Genomic DNA, 26,770 nt, shown 5'->3' on the forward strand with positions numbered 1-26,770 from the left:
GGTATGCATTACATCATGAACATGCTGTCCATCAACTTCCTGTTTAGTTTGCCCCCCCAAAGAAATCCCCTCTTTCCAGTTGAAAGGTGTAATTATACAGACATATGATCCCAGCTGTTATGAAATCAGATTTGCCATTAGCTTTATAATTTGATTTGCTGTGGGACAAATCCCTGTTACCCCTGTTCCTCAGAGAGGGTCCCTGGCCACGCAGCAGCACTACCCAGGACTCCTGGCCTAGTGGGAACCCCATGCACCCAGTGCCTGTGTTGAACTGGATTTCAGAGAAAAGTGTTTCATCATTACTGTCTGGTAACGACTCATCCCCCCCCCGTCCCTCTTTTTGAAAGGTCGCAAATAGATGCCTGAGCATGACACAATCAAGAAGGGCTGGGAATGTGTGTGTTGATTCACTGTGTGTGTGTGTGTGTGTGTGTGTGTGTGTGTGTGTGTCTGAGTGTGTGTGTGTGTGTGACTAAGAGAATGGGATTAGGGATAAGATAGTGATCCTTGGACCATAAACAAAACACCCACAGGAATTGTCTTGCTGTTGTAATCCTTCCTTGTTTGTTCTTTGCAGACACAACTTAAGCTTCTGTATGACTCTTTACAAAAGTTTTAGCATTATTCACAATTATTATTATTATTATTTGTATTTTTATTATTATTATTATTTTGACTAATACAGAAAAAATGACTATGGAATGTACGATACATGTCTGTCCTAAAGATTTCGGTTATTGAACTGGAAGATTGGATTGGATGGATGAGTAGATAGAAAGATAGATAGACAGATGGATGGATGGATGGATGGATGGATGGATGGATGGATGGATGGATGGATGGATGGACGGACGGATGGATGGATAGATAGATAGATTGATAGGTGTTTAGATAGATGGATAGATAGATAGATAGATAGATAGATAGATAGATAGATAGATAGATAGATAGATAGATAGATAGATAGATAGATAGATAGATAGATAGGTGTATAGATGGATAGATAGATAGATAGATAGATAGATAGATAGATAGATAGATAGATAGATAGATAGATAGATATATAGATAGATAGCTGTATAGGTGGATAGATAGATAGATAGATAGATAGATAGATAGGTGTATAGATGGATAGATAGATAGATAGATAGATAGATAGATAGATAGATAGATAGATAGATAGATAGATAGATAGATAGATAGATAGATAGATAGATAGATAGATAGATAGATGGATGGATGAATAGAAAACTTGGCTGTTGACTCAAGGGCATGACGATACGAGTCATGTGTCATTTTCTCAATGTTATTGTCAGTAAAGACTTTGCATATGCAGCATATAGCTTAAATCAATACATGGCACAGAAAGTAATTGAAGTGATGTGCTGCCGGAGATTCTTTGACGTTCACAGAACGCTCTGCAGAGCAGCTCTTCATTCATTCCCTTTGTCCTCTGGACTCGATGTTGGCAAACACGGGGAACCTGCAATACATTAGCAACATAAATAACCTATAGCCCTGCCAGGGCATCAAGCCACACACTCAGGCTTTTAGCTAAATTAATAGCGTCCAATGAGGGCCCAGTAAAAGCTCTTTTCAAGGGCGTTCTGTTTGACTCGTGATGGCTACAGGTTGTGAGGCACATATGAGAGCGAGCTGTCATCGGTGCAGAGGACGGAGTTTAAAGAGGGAACCAGGGAGTCAATCCAGAGACTGACGTTACAGTTAAAACCAACAGAGGCCTCCTTTAGAGTTTATGGCTCTGAGGCCGTGGTAGCTCAGGACTGTGAGGCAGGGGAAAGTCCACCAGCTTGTACCTTATACACAATCCCCATTCATCTGCTCAGAAATGAAATCAGGCTTTTATGGTTTATTTTTTGTGCTACAGCTCAAAGAAGCATTTTTTCCCTCTGATCAGAATTCTGCATCAAATCAGTGTTTGATTTTCCAGACACTTGAGATCACTTTGATTTGTTGGTGTTCGCTCAAGAAACCTTCAACTTCATCCTCGCTTCTCCTCTCCTCCTGGTGCCAGCACATTCAGATGAGATCTTTCTGCAGACCCTCGTCTAAAACCCCTAAAAAAAGGGGGGGATATTACAGTGAAGGATTTAATGACGACTAATCTTTTAAATGACTCCATGCAATCAAGCTTTTTCTTAGAGAGCCAAGTCAAGAAACATACTGAGAGAGATATTCTTAGTCCGAGTCTTGACATGTCTTTTTAGTTTGGCAAGCAGGTTTACATTTATAAGTGGGCTCCTCTGTTTTCTCAGGTGCCTTGTTCCCCTGTCCTTCATTCATTTAATGCATCTTTTTTTTTTACCATGTTAATATACAGGCCCATCTGTGACAATGAATAAGCACACGCTCGCTCATGGTTTTCCAGGCTATAAGTTAACTGATTTAAACGCTAATTTCATTATCAGATTTAATAACATTTTACGACTAGTTGTGTAAACTCCGGCTCCGAGACCGATCGAGTCCTCAGGCCTTTTATTTTACTTTACGTCAAACACAGTGAATTTTTACTGAGAAACAATAACTTGTAAGTATTAGAGTCATAAATTAAATGTGTCAGTTAAGAAATGAAATAGTTTGTGCATCGGCATGTGCTGCTTCCAGGAAACCCATCACACAGACGAGGGTGGACATGTCATCTGTGCAGGAATTTACGTGGAAGACAAAAAAAAAAAAAAACTACTGGTGTTTTTACTACTGGCCAAAAATATCCCTCGATAGTTCCTAGAAACTGAGCAACGTAAATCTCCAAATTTACTGTGTCAGCTTATAAAAAGGCAGCTTTCAGATTCTGAAAAGGAATTTCAGCCTCACGGTCAAGTGAGCTCAAAATGTAGACGCCGCGTGAAATAGGGTTAGCTTTGATTTACATTCACTTAGATCGGTTTGGAGCAGTTTGTTTCCATATGACTGGACATTCATGTGAACACTATGTGAAGTATGCGCCCTGTGTGTGTGTGTGTGTGTGTGTGTGTGTCCATGTTTGTTACCGTGTGTGTATGTGTGTGTGTGCCAGCAGTCAGGGCGGAGAGGGTTTCCTTTTTTCTTTCTCTTTCTTATCAAGCCTTCTGGTCTCCTGGAGGAATGTTTAGAGAAAGCAGACCTGTTTCCTCCGTTGTGGCCCCTTCATATTGTTGTTTGCTTTTGGCAGCTGATTGATGGGGAAGGCGACTCGGTCTCGAACAGAAACACAGGAAGCGTCGGTGCCAGGCTCCCTCAGTCCGTCCCAGCGGCTGGACTCCAAAGGCCTGGCTGCTGGAGGACGGGGACACGTTTGGCCCGAAGCTGCATGTTGCGTATGCTGCATTAGAATCTTTTCTATCTTTAATATGAATAGTTTTATTCAAAGCTTTCTATTCACTGGTTGTCAGATGTACAGAACAGCATATTAACTATTTCCATATACTTTGGAAGCCCCTTGTTGATTTGTATCACCAGAAACTCTAAAGTCCTATATCATCTCCTTTGTAAGAAGCTATAAATCAAAAATGTCGGCTTGTTAGCCACCTGCTAATGACAGTGTTGATTCAAACCCTCCTCGACTTATCAATGCAGTTTATTACATTAATATTTGTGCTGGAAACGCAGCACTGCAGTGATTCATAGTTGTGGTCTGAGTGTCATGCAGATCTGTGAATGGATCAATATTTTACCAGTGGATTTCAAATGCATATTGAATGTCAGAGCTGTTGGAACATGTCCGGAAAGAGGGATGGACAGGAGGAGGCACAGAGGACAAGAAAGACTTTATTGGGATAAAATGTGAAACCCTCCCCATCCATCTGTCATTAGACAGCGGAGTGTGTGTGGGCGTGAAGGGGAGTTATTGTGCCGGTCTTCTGTAAGAACCCGCCATGTTAACATAAGTCTTCCCTCCGAGGGGCCTTGAGTGAGTTATGAGTTGTCGGGGGGGTTTCTAAATGCCAGCCTCTCAGCGGAGGTTCGCCTCAGCTTGTCCAGTTTCCCTGTCACATGCAACCCTCCGCCTTCCTGGGATCAGGCACTCCCTGGCTCCGGGTGGAGATGGGGGACACGTCACAGGCTGATCCCTGTCTGAGATCGAGTGGTCTTAGTTTGTTGGAGCAGCCGACAAAACAGTCTCACCACAAGGACCTGTTTGGTAACCGTCCTGGAGCTTCTTAGTCATGACCCGTGATTTCATATCATACCTCCACAAACAAGGTTATATTTGACTTCCTGTTTGTCTGACTTTGAGCAGGATCGCATAAAATCTACTGAGCGGATTTTCTTGGAACTTGGTGGAAGGGTGGGGTCAGATGGAATATTTTAAAGAAATAATAGGGATCTTGGGATTTGTATTTTGAGTGCTAATATCTAATAACAGGTGAAAGCAGGATGAGCAAAATCATCTTCTATATGCATCTGATCTCAGTATTGTTTATGTATTATGATGATAATCGGTGATATCACTGAAACAGACCATTTGTCAACTACAACCATATGTAATCCATCTAATTTAAGAAAGCATTCCTGTCTTTAGAACTTTATGCCTGATAATAAAAGTGATGTAAGATTGTGGTTAAGACTGCGTCAAACCCTGCACTGGTGAATCGCAGAGGGAAGTTACCACAATAACTGTAATAACTTCAATATCATAACATGTGGTTATTTTTCCTGTGTTTTTAGGGTACGAGTCAAAGGCATGCTTTAAGAATTCATATTTTTGAACCACAACAGTCAGTCCTGTGGAAGGAAATGATTTTAAAGATAGTGTCGTGTTTTATGCTTATTGTTATTTGAAAGTTTGGTTTTGCTTTGCAGACTGTTGTTCTTTTCACATTGAATTCAAGAATCCAAAGAATTTCATTAAAGAAAACACTTGAATTGATTAATCGAATATCAAAAAGTAGGGGGCTAGTTTAGAAGTTCACTATAGATCGATTATTAATTGAGCCGTTTTTTAAATGAACAATTAGATTTGACGCATCAGGTCTGATTACTACATATATCCTATGTTTGTCAGATGTCCTTTCTAGCTTAATTAAATTTTCTGGGTGGAAAAAACAGAAAATCAAATCATCGTTTTATTCTGTGAGTCTCGAAACATGTGTGGAGATGATCCGGTGCTGCCTTCAGCCCTTTTCCGTCCAGTCTCTCTCTCTGGTTCTGTTGATGGCGTCTCCACACTGGTTCTTCTCCGGTGAGCGAGCAGATGTTCGCTGACGTCATGTGGAAAAATGTTCTCATGTTTTCATGTGGACACTGTCACTAAGATACAAAAATGGGAAGAAGCTGAAAGTCAAGTTTTTCCATTTTGACGGACGCTGGAGTGCCCAACGCCCAACCCCCCCCCCCCCCCCAGACGTGTCCCTTTACTGTTCTGAACGCACAGGGATGTAATCTGTCCTGATCTTTTTTTTATCTGACCCTGGGTCAGACTGCAAACAAGCGCTTTTCCCCCAAAGCTGTTGCTTCAGTAGTTTCAGTAGTGAGTGGAAAGATAACAGTCCTGTGTGACTGGAAACACAACCCGGTGTGTAGGCAGGGGACTTTCACTATAATGTGGATGCCAAAGGACATATACACCCCCCCCCCCCCCCCTCCCAAACCCTGATTCTTCATGGCTGCCTTCTTGCCAGACAGTGAGAGCCATGATAAATGTGCAAATCAGCGCCCTGGTAAATACCGGCCCTTAGCTGAAAGGGCCTGGAAGGGAAACGTGACCCCCGCTGTAATTGTGGGTTAAAAGAAACAAGTCGCGGCTCCCCCCCCCCCCCCCCCCCTCTCCACGCCGTCAGGCCCGTCCAACAAAGACGAGGTGAGAATGAGCAGGCGCTGCGGCCGGCTGACGGCCACTCGGAGTCCCGACCGTGGAGAGGAAACATGGCAGGGGCACACGGGGTCTGTCGGATCCATGCAGGCCTCAGCTTGTTTACACACAGGCAGACAGCGCGTGTGTTATCACGGTGCTTATCTTTCTGTTCATTTGATCTGTCACAGTTTTATCTCAGCGTGGTTGTTTGCTCCGGCTGTGACGTCGATTTTAAACTTTATCAACAGACTTGTTCCATGACGCTTTCATTTTGACTGCGCTGTGTAGAGATATAGGAGCATACATCAGCACTGCTGTTACCAGGAATAGCTCAATGTCAATATTTATTTACAGAAAATTAAATGTAAGAACAAATGAAATTGAGGTCCAAGGTCAAATCTGTAGATTTCGAGTTGTGTCTGAGCAGCAGTCAAATGATATAAAGCAGAGAAGGCGAGTAAATCGTCAAATTAGAGAAGCTGGAACCAAAAATGCTCTGTTTTTCTCATTGAGTTATTTAAATAAAGTTGATAAACACTGTCGATTGACTAAGCGATAAATCTGTGGATCCCTCCATCATCTCTCATTGTGTAGGATCTGGTTTATAGTGGGGTTACGGGGGTTGGAGCCAATCCCAGCTGCCAGCCGGCATGAGACAAGGCCCCTTGGACAGGTCTACAGTCTTTCACAGGACAGACCCACAGACATTAACAAAAATGTACTATTAATTTAGAGTCTATTAAACCTGACCGACCAATCTGCCAGTCTTGGAACTGTGGGAGGAAACCAGTGATACCTGTAGAATCCCAACGCAGACACAGGGAGAGAATTGAGACTCCACAGAGAAAAGTCCTGGTTCAGCTTTTCAAACCCCAGATCTCAGTAATTGTAAACAAGGAGGAACCACCGTCTCCCATTCCTGACGTGTGTTTCTTATGCCACAACTTTCACAGAGACGGACAAGACAAGGAAGCTGAACTAGCCAGCGGAGTAAAGAAGGACACAAGTTAGACAAAAGACATCCAAACAGTAGATGCATCAAACTTGTTGTAAATCAATGATTATGGATAGAAAAACATAAAAACTCAAAGTGACAGGGCATCGGCACTTGGACCGAGGTGCTGCCACAATTCCTTTCTGCTTTGATAATATCCCAGTAAGTCCACGCAGGCCGGCTCTTTGGCTCACTCCGGCATCGTGGCCACAGAAGGCCTCCTGTTACTGGTTAAGGCTCACAAATTGAATTTGCACACTGAATAGTTCTGCTGGGATGTGCCAGATGCAAAGATCTGGATAAACATAAAAGCACTCAGGGCAGCCGTGTGTTAATACGCCAGCGCGGAGGCAACAACAACACACAAGGTCTTTTCCACGGTGGAAACAAGTACGAAGCAGCATGGCACTGACTTTGTGCCTCTCGGAGTGAAACTGGAATATTTATTCTCCGTGATTTATTACCCTGCCGTCAGATTTTCCTTGAATTGAGGTTGAGATTTATAGACGAGCAAAGCAGAGATTTGAATGCAGGTTGTTTACCCAAATAAAGGTTGAGTTCATCATCTGTTTGAGGCCATGTGCCGGTCACGTCTTTAACATGTTCATACCGGGGAGATTGACATCAGTTACATAACGCCACTGTGTCTGGAGTGTGTCGGCGGCGAGCAGGAAGCAAGCTGCATGTGAACGCTGTCCCACGAGCCAGAGACGTCTCACATGGACTTTTGTCTGCAGGAAATGGGCCCTTGTTTAATGCTGTTAACAGAAGCATGTTCGGAATGCAACAACACAATTATCCTTTATTATATTACACTCATTTGAATACTCCCGATAGCATCAACACACACTCTGGTCCAGGCCTCCTCCCCACGCACGGCAGAGCCGGGACAAAGGCTTTGTGTAGGTTTTCATTAAAATTCTAATGTGATTCAAGAGCCATTCGTTGCTTTGTTGTTTCCATCCAAAATGTACTTTGTTTAGAACTTAAAATATCTGGATTGGATTGGATTAATATGTCCAGCTCGTGATTCATCCTCTGGGTACCATGAATGTGTGTACCAATTGTCATTGTCATCCAAAAGCTGTTAGCATGGAGTATTTGTGTTAGATTTATAATGTGTGAAAGATCAAGCATTGGAAATGGTCAATAGTATTGCCAACACAAAAGCAGTGGGGGCCCCAAAATCAAATTCTGCCCAGGGCCCCAAACAGGCTGTGGGCAGCCCTGGGTGTATTTTTCATATCGTGGTTTCCCGCTGCTTGACCTGCGGTTAGCCCGCCCCTAAGTGCTCACCTGCACCGGGCCTTTAGATAAATAGCCCCTGTGGTTTCTGGGAGATCTCGGCTGTGACTACTTTACCAGTTCCTCTCCAGCATCAGGGAAGAAAAGAGCTATTCTGAAGTGGGTAGACCCCCCCTGTCAATCTGACCTTCACATCGAAGACTTATATTACATTGGCCACAGTGGGTAATAACCCTGATTGTTATCAAACATAAACTTACTCTTACTTTGGATTTTTATTGGACATGACATTGAGCTGAATGTCAGAAGACTTTGAGATGAAAGATGTTGTGAAGCGGCTTCTTGTGTCATGATTCTCTCTCTCAATGAAAAACACTCTTTTCTCTTAAAGATGCAATTTAAGATAAGAATGTAATTCATTCCTCACTATGCATTAGATGAAATATCTGTTCATCCAGTAGTTTAGTTCATTATCAATCTGACACCCTTGAGGTTGAGAGTAGCACGGTCACACGTCTCAGGTTCATTGTGCAGCTACAAGATGAATCATGAACTTAGAAGTTGGGCTTAGAAAAGACAAAGCCACTGAATGAGGGTTTCTGATCTTTTATTAATTCCATTGCTTTGTAACCACAAGGCCATAAGTATTGTAGATCAATAATACCACCAGCCCTGTGTCCTTAGTAAAATGAGTCTACCTCCTGTGTAATGTACCTGTTCAGCTCCCGGCTGTACAGCTGCACACAACCACACATGACATCCAGGTAATTAAAACATACATCTTGCTCCTTGAGCTGTGTCTTTAGAAAAACAGACAGCAGCTCCTCCATCATAGCTTTTGAAAGTGAATTTCAGCAACTCAACAATTATGTTATTGTCTCATTACAAGGTAACTATGTTGGTATAATAGATGCCTGGTTGAAGCTGAGCAGAGGTCTGATGGGAATGACCCGAGGTCACCGAACCCCATTTACAAAGAGGAATGATTAAGTTGTTTCAGCCCAACTGGCACAACAAAGCTTCGGGGGCTTTCACATCCACCTAGTTTGGTTAATTTTGCTGGTAATAAAAAAATAATGATATTACTGTTGCAACAAAGGGAACCAGTTACTTAATTTTCTCCATTCAAACAAAAGCAAAAAAAAATTGTACGCACTTAATTCAAAAAAGAAAATGCACGTGCATCTGTAAACCAATCACAGTCAACTACAGGTGATGATGGGAGGTCGTATGAATGTCATACAAACAACAATGGAACAAAAACATGAATCTTGGTTCAGACCATGATTCAGAATGGCATTACAGATCCATAAAGATGCATCCATACTAATGTCTTCTCTTTGCTGGATTTGCCTGTAAACTTAAACAGCAGCAGAATAAAAACCTTCTGTAAACTAATCTGGGTTAGGATGAAATCTCTTCTGATTTCTTAAACCAGTATATTTACATGTTTTAACATGCTTGGCCCAGCATGGATCCTTTAGGTGTGTGCTCAGTGATCCCTGATTACTGGTGGACGAGCTGTCAAGGGCTTGCAGACTCACAATCAGGTGCAAACACTGAACACGCCTCAGGAGCTGGGGCAGAGACCGGGTGTAGCTGAAGGAACAGGGACACTGAGAAAAGAACAGCACGTCCATGTCTGCAGGTGACACTGATGGTGGAGTGGCACTGGGACTGGGGGGATAACGGGGAGTGCTGGAATAACTTGTGATGGAGGAGATTCGAGCCAGACCCAGATAGTGTGTCCTGTCTGCTCCAGACGCGCTCCGCCGGGCCAGACGTGAATTCTCAAAAAGCAGAGACGCATTCCACTGGGATGTCTTCATTCAAGTGGGCTGTGGACACACAGGGCAGCGGAGACGGACAGCGGTCAAACAGGAACATTTTGTTCCCATGAAAATCAAACAGATTCTTTTGGCCTCGTGCTCGACAACACATTTCACCGGTTCAACCTCTCAAACAAAACTCTTACCTTTGTGGAATTTCATAAGCAGGTGAGGACTGGTTTTACTGGGTGCACCACCAGCCACGGCCTCTGTTCACATCAGTGGATCCTCTGCTGGTTCCAGTTAACCTTCTGTGTATTTCAGATGAGGTAATGGTTATAAAAGAAACCAAGAGAATTTAATGGCCCATGTGGGTGACTCACCCAGCCTCAACTTTGTGAGTCTAATCAGCCATTCTCACACCGCAGTGGTGCTTTCAGTTTGGTGAGCGTTCACTGCTGGTGGATGTTTAGCCAGACATTACTGCATCCACTCTGTTTTGGAAACGTTTAAAAAAGAGTTGAGGCAATGAAGCAGTTCAATTCATTGGCAGAACTACCTAATACTGGTATCACGTTAAATTTGAAATCAACTGGAGTTCAGTTGATTTCAAATGGAGACTGTCTGCCTCCTCTTTGCCCAGTAACCTTTTTTTATATGCAAGTGGGTTCTACATGCAGGGTTCATACGGTCATGGAAAACCTGGAAAAGTCATGGAAAAAAATAATCCCCCAAAGGTTTTGGAAAAGTCATGGAAATTTGCTATATTCATATTTTCATGTCTTTCATTACGCTGGGTTTTAAATAATTCATATGCTTTTAAAAAGAAAAACGCTCAAAATATAAACAGTCATACTTAGTTTTGTGTAATTTAAGGTATACTGTATGCCTTGGAAATCTCATTGTTAGTTTGAATACTACATTTTGTCACTTTTTCGCGTATACACAGAGATTTCACACAATGTTCGGTCATGGAAATTTGGTTTAAAGTTATTGAAAAGTCATATAAATCCATTGTTCAAAATGTGTATGAACCCTGTACATGGTATTTGTGGATCATACGTCCTCCAACAGTAACACAAAGCAGACCCCAGCAGAGCAGAGGGATTGTGTCCTTGCAATGACACACTTAGTCTTGGATAAGGAGAGTGGACGACCAGCTGCTCAGATTGAAGTTTGCTTTTCAAAAGGTCAACAGTGGTGACAACCCGTGGGCCTAATCTCTCAAAGCAAAAAAAGACCCAAGTCCTTGTACAGTAATCAAACAGAGATGTAACAAGTCCAAAGCCGACGGGAGTCATAAAGCTGTCATGTGCTGGATTTGTTGTCGGTCACTAATCCTCCAATGAGAAAGTGGCGTAGAAGAACTAACTGGTTCAAATTAGGTTTGTAGGGATTTTTCACAAAAGTGATGGCGAGGCCGAGTCGAAGGGACAGAACGCAGAGACGCTCAGGAAGGAAGCGTCCGTGGTTTGTTTTCATTCTTCTTCTGGAAGCACTTCATTTGAATCATCTGTTTCGAGGCCATTATCATTACACCCTTCCTGTTTATCAGCCTCTGTCCTCATGCTCTCGCTCCAACCCTCACGGAGCCATTATGGAAACTGTCGGACGGTAATCGGATTAGCTCGGCCACTTGACAGATCATGAGTTCTGTTGGAGCGATCCCACCCCTGACTGACCACATCTGATGCTTCGGTCGAGTTAAACAGGATCTTAGATTTCTAGCGGCAGAGATGGACAATCGGCTCTTTGGTCTGTTTATTGCAACGCTAATACTCCATCATTACCTTGTCGTAGCTGCGTTACGACTTCAGGGTGCTGCTTAACCAGGGCCGGTCGTAGAAAATGTCTTTTCTTACTACTTCTGCCAAGGAGGCTGGGTTTTCATGTCTATTTGTTGGTCTGACATTCACCTGGATTCCTCTTAAAATGCTGAGCCAATTTCCATGAAGTTCTATAAGGGGAGGGAAGAAGTAGAATTATTAAAGTCTGGAACGGATCGGGATAGAGAGGCTCATCCAGGAATTGTTTTTGTCTTTCTTTAACATGGCGAGATAGGGCGTTAGCCTTTTTGAAGGTATGCTCTCAGCAATCATAGTTTTAAGATGCTTATATGTTGCAATGGCTAACATGTTTTACAGCAAGTTGATTCAGACTTGTTAGCGTCCGGTGTTTTAGCTGCTGAAACCTTTACGGCGTTCACTCCTTGCCAACTATCTGCCGTTAGGAGATACTGAACCAAAACAGGAAATCTCTAAGTCATAAAATCAAAAACAATAAGCTGAAAGATGCTAAAACGCGCTGGAGAGGAGCTGCAGAGTTGAGATGATCCTCTCCTCCATTTCACATTACACCTTTTCTCCTAGTTTATATAAGATATTGATCAGAGCAGCGTTAAGGTGAATGAAGTTGAGTCTTTCCTGGGTTCACAGTTGCATTTTTAGTTGTTATGAAATGTTGTATTTGCACATTGAAGCATATCAACCATGTATAAAGCCATAATGTATAACCTGGATGCATTTATTGCATCATAATGCTGTTTTTAACTGAAGTGCAGCTAATCAATGACATAACTAACAAGCGTTCTCCTCTGTTTCCAGGTGTCTTCCTCTTGTGTTCCAGCAACAAACTATGAGCTGGTGAGTAACACTTTTTTTAAAAAGTAATTGCTTCCATGTTGTACGTGCCCAGCAGACATCATTGGGTCCTTGCTTTGGTAACAGCCTCTATCAGCTACACTAACAAGGCAGTTACTATTGCAGATAATGAATCTTTATCTGAGCGCCCCCCCCCCCCCCCCCTCGAGACTGAAACTTGTGATCTGGGGTTTTATAAACATACTTGTCTTGACTTGAGTTAACTGTTGTCTTGCAGCAGTTGTGTGTTGTTCTGCTAAAATTGTCACAGGTATATTGAAAGTTGTATCTTTTGGCTGCTTTGCCGTGAAAAAATTCAAATAAAATCGAGATAAGAGTGATAAAACACGGCGTGCCTGAATCTGCTATATCATTATGACGTTTTCTGGTTTTTAAAATAACAGTGAACAAAGTGAGATGTAGTCTGAGTATGAAGTGATTTTGGAAGGGCAATAAAACACACGCCTGCTCTGTTGCCTTATTTGGTATTGGCATTAGAAGCTGTGTGAGACTTGGATGTGGTTCTCGCACTCTCTCGCTTGCATGTTGTGTATTTAAATGGTTTTGGGCGCTTGACAAACCAAAGCAAATATCCCCTGCACTTCTCTACGCTCACAGAGAAACTATTTGACTAAACCTCCTCTCTGGAAGCTGCAGTAATCAAACAAGAACATGTTATTATCCTCTGCAGATGCTTTCACACTGGATACCTTCTGCATGAACACATCTGTTTAAGATGTGCAGCATTGTGGGTAAAGCGCGCCGGCTGTTGACCGGAGCTCTTGGGTTCCTGACGAACACCTTCAGACACTCGAGTGCAATAATTCCAAAATTAAACGTCTGCTCCCACACTGCCCCCCCGGCTCCATACGACATAAACACTCACTTTTTACTGACTGAGCCTGCAGTCTGACAGCTGACCTCCCATCAGCAGTATTAGTGTCACTCAACTTTAAATGAGTACAATGAAATTCTTGGCACGCTCGTGTATGGCTGCGGAGTTAACAACACAGCCTGGGACCTTTTAAAGATAGAAATAAAATTTGGTTTTGGCTTCGGCTACATCCACACTACTGCATTTTATTTTGAAAACGGCGTTCACTGGGCATAAGAGTGCCAGTGTAAACAGGAAGGTATGAATCCTGCAGGAATGGGTAACTAATCGCTCATCTTCTGCTCATGTTAAAAGTGTAAACTTATGAATTTAACTGCACAACCGCTGTTAGCAAAGACAACAGGGACAGAAACGTTATGAATGGATTTTCCATGTTGTGTTCTACACTGGTAGTTGAGGCTAATTGGAAGAGGGTCATGTGGTTGGAGCCTGACCAATCATGGAAGATTAAGTCATGACCGAAAAAGACCCAATCAGCAAGTGTCTGTGAAAGTTATGGTTTCCAAATGTCTCTGTTTCTGCCTGTCCAGACCTAAACACAGCCCCGGAGTATTCATTATCATTATTACTATATTAATATACAGTAAACTTAAATAGGGCCAGCAGCGTTGGGAAACTTTTCAGCTTTAGCGGCTCGAAAATCAGACACAGAACAGAATCTGTCCTGTCTGGTCCATTATCTGTTTGAATGGAAGGAGACATCCACCACGGGGCCTGTCCCTTCATTACAGCTTCCTTCTCCCCTGCCTGCCAGCAGGAGACTCCCCAGGGGCTTCCTCGCCTGCATTAAAGGTGCTGATTGCTCCCATAAACGCTGATGAGCTGAGGTGTAAAATATGTGTTGGCGTAACTTTAAACTGTGTTAAACGGAGTTTTGGAGCTGAGCACCGTGGAGAGCCCTTCTGCATTCAGTTTATATAAAAAAAAGATCCTATGACGTAGATGAGTAAATCCTTCCAGTTGAAAACCAGTGTAGCTCATCTGTGTGGAGCCTGACGGGAACTGGACGCTGCTGTTTGGATTGTGTGTTTTTGTGTAGACGTGCTAGCGCGCATGACAACTCTGAATTCCTGCGCTCGTGGTCAGAGACCAACGTGAGTTACGGCCACACTCAGGTGCAGAGCAACCAGTTGTAATGTGTGTGATTCTACACATTCCACTGAGATGGACGAGCTGCAAGAAATACAGCTTTACTACCGGGTCATAAGTGGAATTAAAATCAGTCACAGCTACAGAAGATTAATAATGTTGATGGATAGATAATTGATTGATTGATTGATTGATTGATCGATCCCCTCAGAAGAATTAAACTGTCAATGCAGCCAGATATATCAAAATACAACATAATGTGAAAAGAGTGATCGTGTGTGTGTGTGTGTGTGTGTGTGTGTGTGTGTGTGTGTGTGCGTGCGTGCCTACTGCCTCCTTACAGTTCACTATCTTTCGTCTCCAAGCATATCTTGTTTTTGGCTTCGATAGGATCAAACAACAAAGCTGAGTCAGCAGTTTCCCGGTAAAGATCCATGGAATGTGACACAGCAGTTGAAACCGCCCCCTTTTTCATGGAATTGTAGATGTCGACATTCTACCTGTTTTAGTTCTTCAACTTCTCACCGTGTTAACATCAGAGTTGAGACTGAAAGTTCCCTCTTGACCTCGGAGACTAAAGTCACATGGTCCATTTGGTGGCTGAGCACCGGAGCTTTCAGTCGTATCAAACCGTCTTCAATCGTACAGGCGCCTTTTAACGACTTCTCATCCATGGTCGCTTAAAACCAAACACGCCTGTAGATGTCGTGGCATCTGGTCACAGTTCAAGTCAAACAAACAAGATGAACTTCAATGTTGAGCGCACTCTTGGATTTATGCTATCTGAAGAATGTAAAACGCAGCTTTCTCTTTTATTTTATCGAGGCCTGTCTACTGTCAACTACCTGTCGAACTGCTGTTGTACATGTCTCTGTGAAGCTACAGGGCTGGAAACGGTGTAATAGTACAGAGCAAGTACAAGTATGTTCATGTAACATCTGTGTAATTATGAAATGAACACGCTCTTTAAGTCAAGTAACCCACTGACTACTGACTACTGAATAAACAGAGTGGATTTGAAATGAAACACTCCACCGGGGGGGAAGGTAAAGCCAACTCCAGTTCTATTTATTGTAAATTGATGATGGGGTGTTGGGGGATCCCGTCCAGGAGTGCAGATGACAGAAGTGACTAGCCTTAAATAGACCGCCCCCCCCCCCGGCTCTCCATGCATGCTGGGAGCAATGCTCAGAAGTGCCCTCATGTTGAGGCTGCGCTGCCGGGAATCATCTGTTTTACTTTGCACAGGCACGAAGGCAGGATGAGGGCACAGAGGAGGAGGTGGTAGGGATTCTGGTGAGGAAGCCATGGCTGCACATCTGGACACATGCTCCCCCCCCACCCCCACCCCCACCCCAGAAACTCACATTGCCAATGCATGAACTCACAAGCACAAACATACAAAGCCAACACCTACGTCATGCAGGTCTTGTTCTAGTGGGGTGGGGGGGAACAGGGCCAGGACTTGAGTAAGTGCAGGGCAACGATGGTCTAGTTCTGGTCCAATTAGCTCTGTGTTTAGAACCACACGTACTTCCATGATGCGCCCTGTAACTTCATTACGTCATCCAGTAAGATCAACACTCCCTGCTGGGGAGGTCTGAAGTGGCTCCTGGATGAAACCACCATGTTTAATATTGAACTCAGAGCCGGCCTTAATGGGTCAAGTGTTTCTTTTTATAAAGTGTCCTACAAGAGAATCCAGCAAATCATCAAATGTGTGTAGATCATTTTGTCTTTTGCTTTATCCCAATGGAGATTTCCCGTGTTCTTTATGAGGTCATGTTGAAGTGCAGTTTGTAAAAAAGGAAGTTTACGTCTTCCACTCCTCAGAATCCCACAGTTCCAGTTCTCATTCTTAATCTAAACGTTGAATAATAAACACACTCGTAATTTACTTGTGGTAAAAAAAGAAAACTGGGCTGTTCAGTTTAGTGTGGCTTGTAAACTCCATTGTTTACAAGCCAGTCATTCCCACCGAGATGTTGCAGTAACACGAGGCAAAACAATCACTACGAGCTATTATCATCACGGACTGGTCTGCTCAGCTGTAATTGACTTTCGTACCAGTTTTAGAAAGTACAGTATGAAGAAACGTCAGCTCAGCCTGTGGTCTCCCTCAGCTCTGGTTCTTTATGTCGCTGTCGGTCTCTCCAGACTTCAGTAACTGCTGGTTATCAGATGCCAACTTCCTCCTCCTTCAGTCCATCATCCTCACGTTGTGCTTTGGATTCCTTTGGACGCTGCGGCTGTTTCTCTGAATAGAATAAGAGTTTCATCAGAAGAGGGTCGAGACTTTAGAACTTTCAGAGAAGCCTTGAGATACCAACTCATATAAACTCTGACCCCAACTGAAAGATAGGGCATTGGTGGTTTGTCTTGAGCACAGTTGACTTCCAAGTGTCTAAAAACTGTCCTCATTGTGTAATTCCAACTTATTCTTCATGTCAAATAACAAGTAAAACACACTGTTTGTAGATTTCAGGCTCATACAAAAACTTGAGGAATTCACTTGCCAATTTTGAAGTTGATTAGACGAGTTGTTCTCAAGATAATAGAAATAAATGCTTTCCCAGCGGAGGATTTAGTTATTTAGTGTAGTAACAACTATCATTTGGATTCAGAAGCAATCTCTGACATCATGAACACACTGCACACATTCCAGTTCGACTCCCAGTAGCTCTGAGCATGACATCCCCATCAACCCAGTACACACTGTCGACTCCTGCCCAGTATAAGAAGTAATCCACCAGGCAGTCATTTGAATCCTGTTTGTAAAGGCATCTGTAAAAGCCCTGACTTCATTGCATGTATACAACATCTCATACTTTCACATGCATGTTGAAGTTCAATATCAAGATCATTGGCAGGATGTTTCTTTGTTATTACCATATTTGGACATGTAAGTACAAAGAGTGGAGGAAGGAAATAGGTAATGTTTGTGTGTGTGTGTGTTTGTGTGTGTGTGTAGACCCCCCTCCAGACATACACACACCCTGAAGGAGTATAAATACTTGGCGGGGGCCTTCAGAGGCTCCGTCCTCTCTCACACGTTGGCAGAGGCGTTTGGTTTACGTAACAGAGCGGCCGGTCCGTATCAGTAAGAGCAGGACGGGCGGGGTGAGAAACACGGGGAAGTCAGAGGTGGTGTGGGGTCGCAGACGGCTCAGGGGTTTTTCCCACAGCGGGGACGGTCCACTTTGCCTTTCCTCTGGTCCTGAGGGATTCCTGGCATCCACTACCCCACGGGGATGGGAACGGGAACACACAGACACACACACACACATACACACACACACACACACACACGCACACACACACACACACACACACACACACACACCAAGGCCTACACAGCCCCTCCCTCTGCACCACTACAGTATGTTTACATTTCTGGGACATGGCTGTGTGAACGCTGCAGATGAAGGAGCACAGAGCATGAGAGACTAACAGCTGTGTGTGTGATTGTGTGTGTGTGTGTGTGCCTGTGTGTGTTTGAATTGGTAGGGCTTGACCATAAATGAATATCTTATTTTACAGGTTTGAAAAGTTTTGTCAAATCTATATGTGTAACAGTGTAGAAGAGTTTTTTGCTCTTGAGCATCACTTTAATTATTGCTCCTGTGATTCATTGTTAGATATGTCAAAAACATATATGAAGTGAAATGGGCTAAAAAATTCTAACATGATAAAACTGCTATTCGTCATAGAAGAGTTTTACGGAGACGGACTTGTTACGGCCCTGGCCTTGTTGTGTGTCTGTGTGTGATTGTGTTTGTGTGTGAGGTGTTGCGTATACAGGTGGTGATCTTTGGAAAGGATCAGTTATTCTACTGTTATGTTGTGAGGAATAACATGACTGAAGAATCAGGTGACCTGTCATCACGCTGCCTGTGTGTAGGCCTGCAGTTTGTGTTGATTACCACTAGAAGGCACTGTTTGACGCAGCAGCCCTTGCAGGTGTCCTGTGTGTCGGTATCTGTCAGTGTCTGTCCCCCACAGTGATGGATCATGTCCGACACAACGGACCAGTGTCCCACAACAATCAGAGAGTCTTACAAAGTTTCTAGATTTAGGGCAACATGTTAATTTAAAGTTTGAACCCTATACGCAACATTTATTTTCAAATTAAAATGACTTCAGTTCAATTTGAGGCACCGAAAAAGAACCAACAAGCTTTAGTGAGTTGTTTTTCTTTTATATTTCCACCACTGCATGCTCTCACCTCAGGGAAACTGAAGGTGAACTGCTCGTTGCTCGTTGCCAGCTGCATAGTTTCTCATGGAGGTGAAAGAATGCATCATTCCAGCAGCTTAGTGGAGACACAAGCACACCGAGGCATGTCTGAGACCGCTCGGCTCGCCGTGCGGGCCCACGTCCAACTGCAGTGTAAACATCGGAGTAGAGCGGGTGTGTAGCCTGCCCGTCCAGATGGTGTGTGTTCTTCACAGTTTCCAGAGAAAGCAGTCGCACTCACGGTGTACGAGGCCGTCCAGATAGAGAGGGGGAGAGAGGGGGTATGGGGGGGGGGGTAGAATAAGTTGCACTCGACACACACCTTTGGTCTGACTCACACACACTCACACACATTCAGGCACAACACACAGCCTTCCCATGTGAGGCCAGAGATGCCTGAAGCCAACAACTGAAAATATACATACAGTATACAGTTCAGTGTAGCAGCATGAATGCCATCTTTCACTTTCTTTCTCTTTCACACTCTCACACAGACACACACACACACACACACACACACACTTCTCTCACTATGGTTGTGACGACACATGATGCATTCCCTAGCCCCTCACATAAATCTAATCCTAACCCACAACCAGGTCTGAACCCTCAAACTGCCCTTTTGAATTTGTGAGGCCTGGGTCAAAATGTCCTCACAATGATGGAGCTGAACCAAAATGGTCCCTCATAACTATTTATATCCATGCGCACACACAACTACACACACACACACACACACATTATTGCAGAGCTGACCTCACTGCCTGAACGTAAACACTGAATCATTTCAACAGTCACAATCAGCACTGTCTGTTTCCTTTTAGACACACATACACACACACACACACAGACACACACACTCACTCCCTCTCTCTCCTTGTCTCACACCAGCACCCACACACCCAAAGTGGTGATTTGAACCACTCTGCCGTCCGCACCGAGCCGGCTGGGCCGAGCTAAATGGGCTGTGTCTTAAGCTCTAAAGATGCACAGCTATATATTTAGCCCTGGGTCATTTCCCAGGAGGCACTGCTTCGGGCTACGTTTAACCCCAGCATTCAAGGAGTATGAGGAGGGAGAGGGGGGAGGGGGGGGGGGGAACTCAGCATGCTCCCTTCCTCTGCTTTTCCCAAAAGAGCGGGCTATAATTTGGTGAATTGGTCAAAGGAGCCTCTGTGCTCATGTGAAACAAAGCACATGTTGAGGAGCTGAGGGTGAAAGTTACACACTGTGATGTGCGGTGCGGGCACGAGGCTGCAGGTCGCAGGTCGATCCTCGTGGTCCTTCTTCTCGTGACAGTTTGAAGAAGGACCCCGAAGCACGAGTAGAAAAGCAGGGGGCTCCTACACACCGCCCTCCTGCTGCAGGTGATTAGTGCTCGTCTGGGAATAAACCCACTGTCCAGCCGAGGCGTTTAAAAGTTCTGTCCCATGTCATGCTACATTTGTTTTTGTAGTTTTTAGAAGTCAGGAGATGAGGAGTCGAAGAAACTCAAACACACTTAAACAAATCCAGATGCTCTTTTTTAAGAGGAAATGATTCTGTGAAAAGAAATCCCTGAATCAATATTATATTGACTAATTAGTTATTTCCCAGATTTTCTTTTTTTTGAATTTTCAAAGTTCTTGTTCACTGGACCAACCTTAAAGGTTCAAATTTGAATAGTAAAGATAATTAAGTACTATAATAACCAACTTATGAATTATATAGCTGTATGTATTGCAGATACCTTCACCATAGTTAACTTGCCATGTTATAGAAAGTAAAAAGAATTCCTGGATCCGCCTGTTTATCTGGATCTGCTCCAAATTCTATAAATGGAATATATATAGATTGAGCTGTAATGTCCATGTATGGATGAAGAGACTGGGTTTACATGGAGTTCTATTACATCTGAGGTCTCTAACAATAACATCCTGCCAATCTCTACATAAGAACATGAGCCAGTGACTGATTCAGGAAATACTTCAGTAGCGTGGGTGTGAGTCACGGGTTCGAGACTCCGTTGAGGTATAAGGTGTTGAGTTCTCTCTGTTGCTTGTTCTTCAGTGCAGCGATTGTGCAGCGACCCTCTGGAGTTCAGTGTTTTAATAACTGGTACAAATGATGGACAGAGTTATGAGAATAAGAAACTTTTATAGACTAATCTGGACTGGGTAGCACATCACATGATCAGGTGAGCACCGGCAGCAGCTTTACAAACAGACGAGCAGGTCGGTCGATGATGATGAGTCATGATTACCAGCAACACTTGATTTCCTGAGAAGCAACATCTCCTCTCTGTGAGTCTGTGGCTGTTTCACCACCACAGATCAACAGCCTGTGTTCAGCTGCTGCTGTGAGAACAGATGCAACACAACGCTCAGCTGACTCGGCCGAGAGGGGGGGGGACTCCGAGCTCGGGATGTGCCAGGAAGTCAGGAAATAAATCAGATTTGACAATATCTTTATTATTATTATCTTTATTCTTTAAACTATCTAAGCATTAGCCCCAATTGGGAGTAGTATAATGTATGAAAGGCGTTATCACAAGTGCATTAGGACCATGAGGTTTGTGTCCTCGGGCTGTGCAGAGCCTCTCAATGACAGAACAATGATTCTTTCTATTCGTCTGTACTTATTCTTTCCTTTATAAATTATGTTTGTGATCGATGTTTGTGTGGTCACAGTGATGTTCATCAAGTTGCAAGATTCTGCATATTTTTCTGGAATGTTTAACCATCTGCCACTGTCCACTTTCTAATTAGCCTGAAACTCCACAGATCTCCATCTCTACTCCGAGCACAGTTCTGGTTTTCTTGGATGACACAACAGATTCACTGTTAGGAAAGTTGATGTCCTGCTGATTTAAACCATTTCATCATTCCAGTAGGTTATCAAATCAAAGCCTCGTTCTGGCTCTAGAAAGAAGTCTTTGATATCACCAGCAGCCTCTGTGCTGATGAACAACTTCCCCGTCTTTCTCACGCGTTCTTAATTACTTGTTACACACACGCACACATGCACACCTGGCTGCAATTGCACAAAGCGGAGGAAACGCACATGTCAGAACTGTTTGTGTGTCTGTGTGTCTTTTCCCTGGCGTTCGCACAATGGGCTCTATTTGTGTGAAAATGCCTGCGGCTGCAAACTGTGGCCTCAGAAGCATCCTCAGTCTGAGCCTCAGAAATCAGCCTGATGTTTCCTCTCCCTTCATTCCTGCTGTCTTCCATATGTCGGATGTGTGCGACAACAACACAACATCACACCTGCCAGGTAGAAGGAGAACGTGTTGATCTTTGTGTCAAACTACGAATGACACCCGCTCTGCCCTGTACCCTCTGATGGGTTGGTGTTGGATTATTCTTGGCTCCTCACTCCTCCCTGGTGGTTTAGTCTGGTCTTCTGCACTCTGTATTCTGGGGCCTGCTCACCCAGACTGTAATTCACCCTTTGCATTCACTGTTTATGTTCCACTGGAGGATCCGTGGTGTCACTGCCCAGCTCTCAGTCTGGGACAGTCCACTTTAACTCCCGGTCGTTCTGTTGTGTAGCTGTTGTGTGTTGATCTGTATTTCTCATTACAACTCGTGAAGAGACCAAAGTGAACAATGGACTGATCCCACGCGTCCTGTCTGTGTGTGCAGAGTCACAGAGATCCACACAAATCAATTAGCTGCACTGTGACTCGCTCTTCATTACTTCACCAGTTCACTAACTGGGAACTGATCTGCTGCAGAAGATAGTCCCCAACATATTTTCCTCTTTTTTGAGTGAGCATCAAAGTTACCCAGCAATTTTTGTCTTTTTAAAAACTGTCACTTCTTACTTGTGACCCATTTTTAAAGAAACTTGTCCCCTGTAAACCTCTTAAAAGATTTAAAACATATTTCTGAAGATAACGGAAATATTAACACTGTTTTTGGTCAGTACTGGTAAAATCTGGTTCAGTAAGGGCACGTAGACTACTGGACTTAGTGTTTTAAGTTGTTTGTTTTCGCTCTAAAGTTTAGGAGACACATATTTAAACACTGAAAAAATGTATAATTATAAATTAAAACAATCGTTCATTAATTGTAATGAAGGTAAAGGTTTGAAATATTTGTAATGTTGATATTAAGTCTTAGCCCTAGGTGCATATACCAGAAAGATCCACTAGGACCAGACCAACTTTCAGTACTGAGGGGGGGGATATGAGCTGTACCCAATTGGGAGTGACCCTCATCTTTGTTGGAATCTGACCGGCTCAACGACCCTAAGCTTCCCTCCTGTGTTTGTGTGTTTGTGTGTTTGTGTGTTTGTGGTACACAGAGAAGTTCAGGGCCTTTTTGGTGGACAACAACAGCAACAGTTGGCCGCTCCATCCCCAAGTCCAGGGCTGAATTATAGCCCTGTCATTCAGGATGCTGTAATTTGCCGTGTACAATGTACAGTTGTGTTTTCTTTAAATAAAAGTGCCCTCAGACATATACACACTCCTTCTCGGCTCCATACAGTCAAGCCTGGTGCTCACACCGGAGGGTTCCTGCTTCATTTAGGACGTAACATCTGTGTGAGTCGGCCTGAGGTTGAGGCCGAGCCCACACCAGCTCATGACATCATGGATCTCTCTGATGGTTTTCTCTTCTGCTCCCCATCAGGAAGCGTTGTCTCGTGCTTTCATCTCTCTCCCTCTGCAGCCGACCTTCCCTTCTGCTGTCTGCTTTCAAGTCCCTTCCCCTCCCTCTGTATCCCCCCTTTTCATCCCTTTCTCCCTCCTTCTCGCTCGATGTCCCGATCTGTCCCTTTTCTCTCTCTCTCTCCCCCCCCCACACATCTAGGTCCTCTCTCCCTCTCTCTCCGACCATAGCTGTATATGGCGTTGAAGGAGAGATGAGCTCCACGGAGGGGCTCTCTGGTCCTGGCTCGTGGAAGCAGGGCTGTCTCTTTGTGTAAATATTTGCACAGAGGGGTTATGGATGGTCCCACGCTTTCGAGGTGGAGCCCCACTCCGCTGCCGGCCACATTAGGGCAAAGAATGGTGCCGAGTGCCGCGCTAACACAACACCAGATGAGATAGGATGACATGAGACACGACACGTAGTGGTGAGAGTTTGAGGTGTGAAGCGTTGCAGGTACTGATCTCACCTTCTCTCTGCTTCTGTCTTTGTCTTCTGTGAACAGGCGCCGAGCAGTGACCTCCCTCTCAAACATGTAGACACCATGGTGAGCGTCAACTTTCTTCTTCTTTGTACATTTCACTCACTGACCTCTCGCTCACTGGGCTGAAGGAGCTCATCCATCTGCCTCTGTGTGTAACCCCGCCTCAGATGAGGCTTGATGTAGGAAAAAGGTATTAATTATAGACAGAAATATCAGTTATAAACCAGAGCTTCTTCTACTTTGACTTCAAGTGACTTTTCAAATAGCTCAATATTCTTTAGAGATCAGCTTTTTACAGTTTACAGAATCTACAAATCATTATTTTAGTGTCTACAGTTAGTTTGGCACATGAAGCTATTTGCTGCTGATGATGACTCACTGATCAAACTGTCTGGAACTCAAATTGTGTCGTTACAAACCAGACGGGGCTGAATGATTTCACACTGAGACACAATGTGATGCAGAGTTTTCAGTTTGTGCGTCTGCTCGTGCACTCAGATGTACAGGTGTAGGTTTAAAGCTCTGGATGCAAAAGGTATCAAACTGAAAGTTAATGTCACTTATTCAGACATTTATTGGTTTATATCATCCAAAGTCAACATATATGGAAAATCTTTCCTCCAACTTATTTTGATTTCATCGAGTGTACGTACACAAGCTTGGCGATAAATATCACATCCTGATTCTTCCTCTGATCCAAAAAGAAAGATCTCAATATCTACAATTCATTTATTGTCGGAAATGGTGATTAAAAATGATATACAATAGTTTTTCATGGACACAGTGTGTGCATGTGAGGTCAACACAATAAGAAAACTAGAACATACATGTTTGGCTTGGACTCACTTGGCTCTCGTTGTCCGTGACACAACTTCCTGTGAGTTGTGTTTTGTCTGGGAGAGGACGGCTCAAGTAACCAATTTAGAGTTACCACCCAAAGCCAAGTTCCCTCTTTCTCCACAAGGACCAACAATAACACAATGCGACAGAGTGTGTGTGTGTATGAGAGAGAGAGAAAGTGTGTGTGTGTGACATTTCCTTTGTTATTCCTCAGTTGTCTCCTATATTGTAGAACAGATGAACACAGACATGAGGACAGTGTTGCAGTCTCACGTCTCACTGTCCAGCTTTTCCTCCCAAGTTATAATTGTGGCCTGCACCTTAACTCCGACCACGTCTGGACACTATGCAGGGCAGAGTTTATATGCATGTTGCTGTGTGTGTGTGTGTGTGTGTCTGTGTGTGTGTTTGCGTGCAGCTGCTACAGTCTGGTCATGGGCATTTGCAGTGTGGTTGCACTGTGACGTCGGGGAGATATGCGCCACGCCTCATCGCCTCGGAGCATCAAAAAGATTTGTCTTATGACTGAATGAGTTCCTCTTGCTCGGCTGGTTCAGACTCAGTGAAGTTGAAGAAGCAACACAATAAATGGTATTAAATTAACTTTTCCATATTGGATGGACCTCCCTCACACACAGTGGCTGGTCGGATGATTCATCCACATGTCGAATTTAGATCAGAAACCTGAGAAAATGCAGAATAGAAATAACTTGTACATGTTTTGTGTGAAGTCGTCTTTGTGAAGTAAACTATTTAAACACTTAACAACACTTAAAAACTCCCTTTACACAGTCAGGACGTTGGTCAGACTTGATTTTACACGCAAAGCTGTGTAGAGCAACAGTTTCCTGTTTGTGTATGTGCACGTGTTTGTGTGTACAAACATGCATCCAACCCCACGTTTGCCTAAAGGGTCAGAACGGGCTGGCAGATGCAGATTTAGATCCGTACATGGGGGGGGGAGGGAAAAGTTGAATTCGAGGGTGAGAGATAATGGGATGGGAGGCAGAGTGAGAGAGAGAGAGGGGGGGGGGCAGCACACACACAGGAGACGGAGAGGGAATGAGAGAGAGAGAGAGAGAGAGGGAGAGAGAGAGAAGAGAGGGAGTGGACAGAGGGACTATACTGGGAGCGCTGTGGAGGAGACTGGTCTGAGCGGGAGCATGAAGTGGCCCACGGCAGGCAGCGGCCCTAAATAGAGCCCCTCGGTTGTTTTTGTTTTTCTTCTTCTGGTTCCGCTTCTCCTCCTCCTCCTCCTCCTCCTTCGCTGTCAGAGAAAGAAAGGGAGAGCTTTCCCAGGAGCAACTTCACTGCCGGACACAGAGCAGCTCTCCAGAGATGAACCGGGGAGGGTCTCTGAGAAGGCGGCTCTCCTCGCTGAGGGGGGCATGGCGATGGAGTACGGGTTACCTTTTCAGGACGGTAGGACGAAGTGGAGGATGGATGGATGGATGGATGGATGGATGGATGGATGGATGGATGGATGATGTGGAGCCTCATGGTTGGAGGGTTCCCCCTGGAAAATGGTCGTCTTGGGTTGTGTAGCTTCTTCTTTGCTTGTGCACTCCTTCGCTGCTTTGTGATTTTTTTTCTGCCATAGAAAAAGTTTCTCTCTCAGTTTTCTACCAGCCCCCAACTTCTCCTGCCTTCCCTCCCTCCCTCCCTCGTTCTCTCTCTCTCAGATGGTTAATTTGTATGGCCTGCTTGTAAAGTCAACCTCCCCAGATGGTTTTCATCTGGAAACAGGCCCGCGGGACCCCCCACTCCAGTTCCCACCTCCTCCTCCTCCTCCTCCTCACCCTCTAACCTCCCCCCCTCCCTCCCACCCATTGCAAGTTGTCAGAGGAGAGAAGCAGGCTTTAGGATTCGGACTGCGAGGTGTTCAGGAGCTTACGTCTCTAAAGTTGTGTCCGCTGCTCTCGATTACTGATCTGAACCCGAGGCAGATATGATTCATGATTTTCCTCTGCTGCTGGTTGTGGGCTCGTGTTTAAAAATAGACACTTATCTCATGATTCACGTCAGGGTGACGCTTCAGAGTTTATACTTGATCATAATGTCTTTCACATAATGACAAAAACATCTGCATGAAGTTACTGTCTGATTTCTGACTCCAGCTCAGAGTAATGTGTACTAGACAAAGTG

At 44.2% G+C, this 26,770-nt stretch overlaps 1 protein-coding gene across 10 annotated transcripts in view; it reads left to right on the plus strand.

The window, feature by feature from the left end:
- tns1b (tensin 1b) overlaps window positions 1-26,770 on the plus strand; it is a 132,015-nt gene that overhangs the window by 60,727 nt on the left and 44,518 nt on the right. For 8 of the 10 annotated variants that reach the window (XM_062402311.1, XM_062402302.1, XM_062402304.1 and 5 more), the window contains 2 exons: window positions 12,409-12,447; window positions 23,807-23,848. In XM_062402311.1, the coding sequence (XP_062258295.1) occupies window positions 12,409-12,447; window positions 23,807-23,848 (81 nt within the window). The remainder of the gene's footprint in view (window positions 1-12,408; window positions 12,448-23,806; window positions 23,849-26,770) is intronic. The other 2 variants (XM_062402305.1, XM_062402310.1) reach the window with 1 other exon arrangement.

Source organism: Platichthys flesus, chromosome 13 (genome assembly GCF_949316205.1).
Source record: "Platichthys flesus chromosome 13, fPlaFle2.1, whole genome shotgun sequence".
Lineage (NCBI taxonomy): Eukaryota > Metazoa > Chordata > Actinopteri > Pleuronectiformes > Pleuronectidae > Platichthys > Platichthys flesus.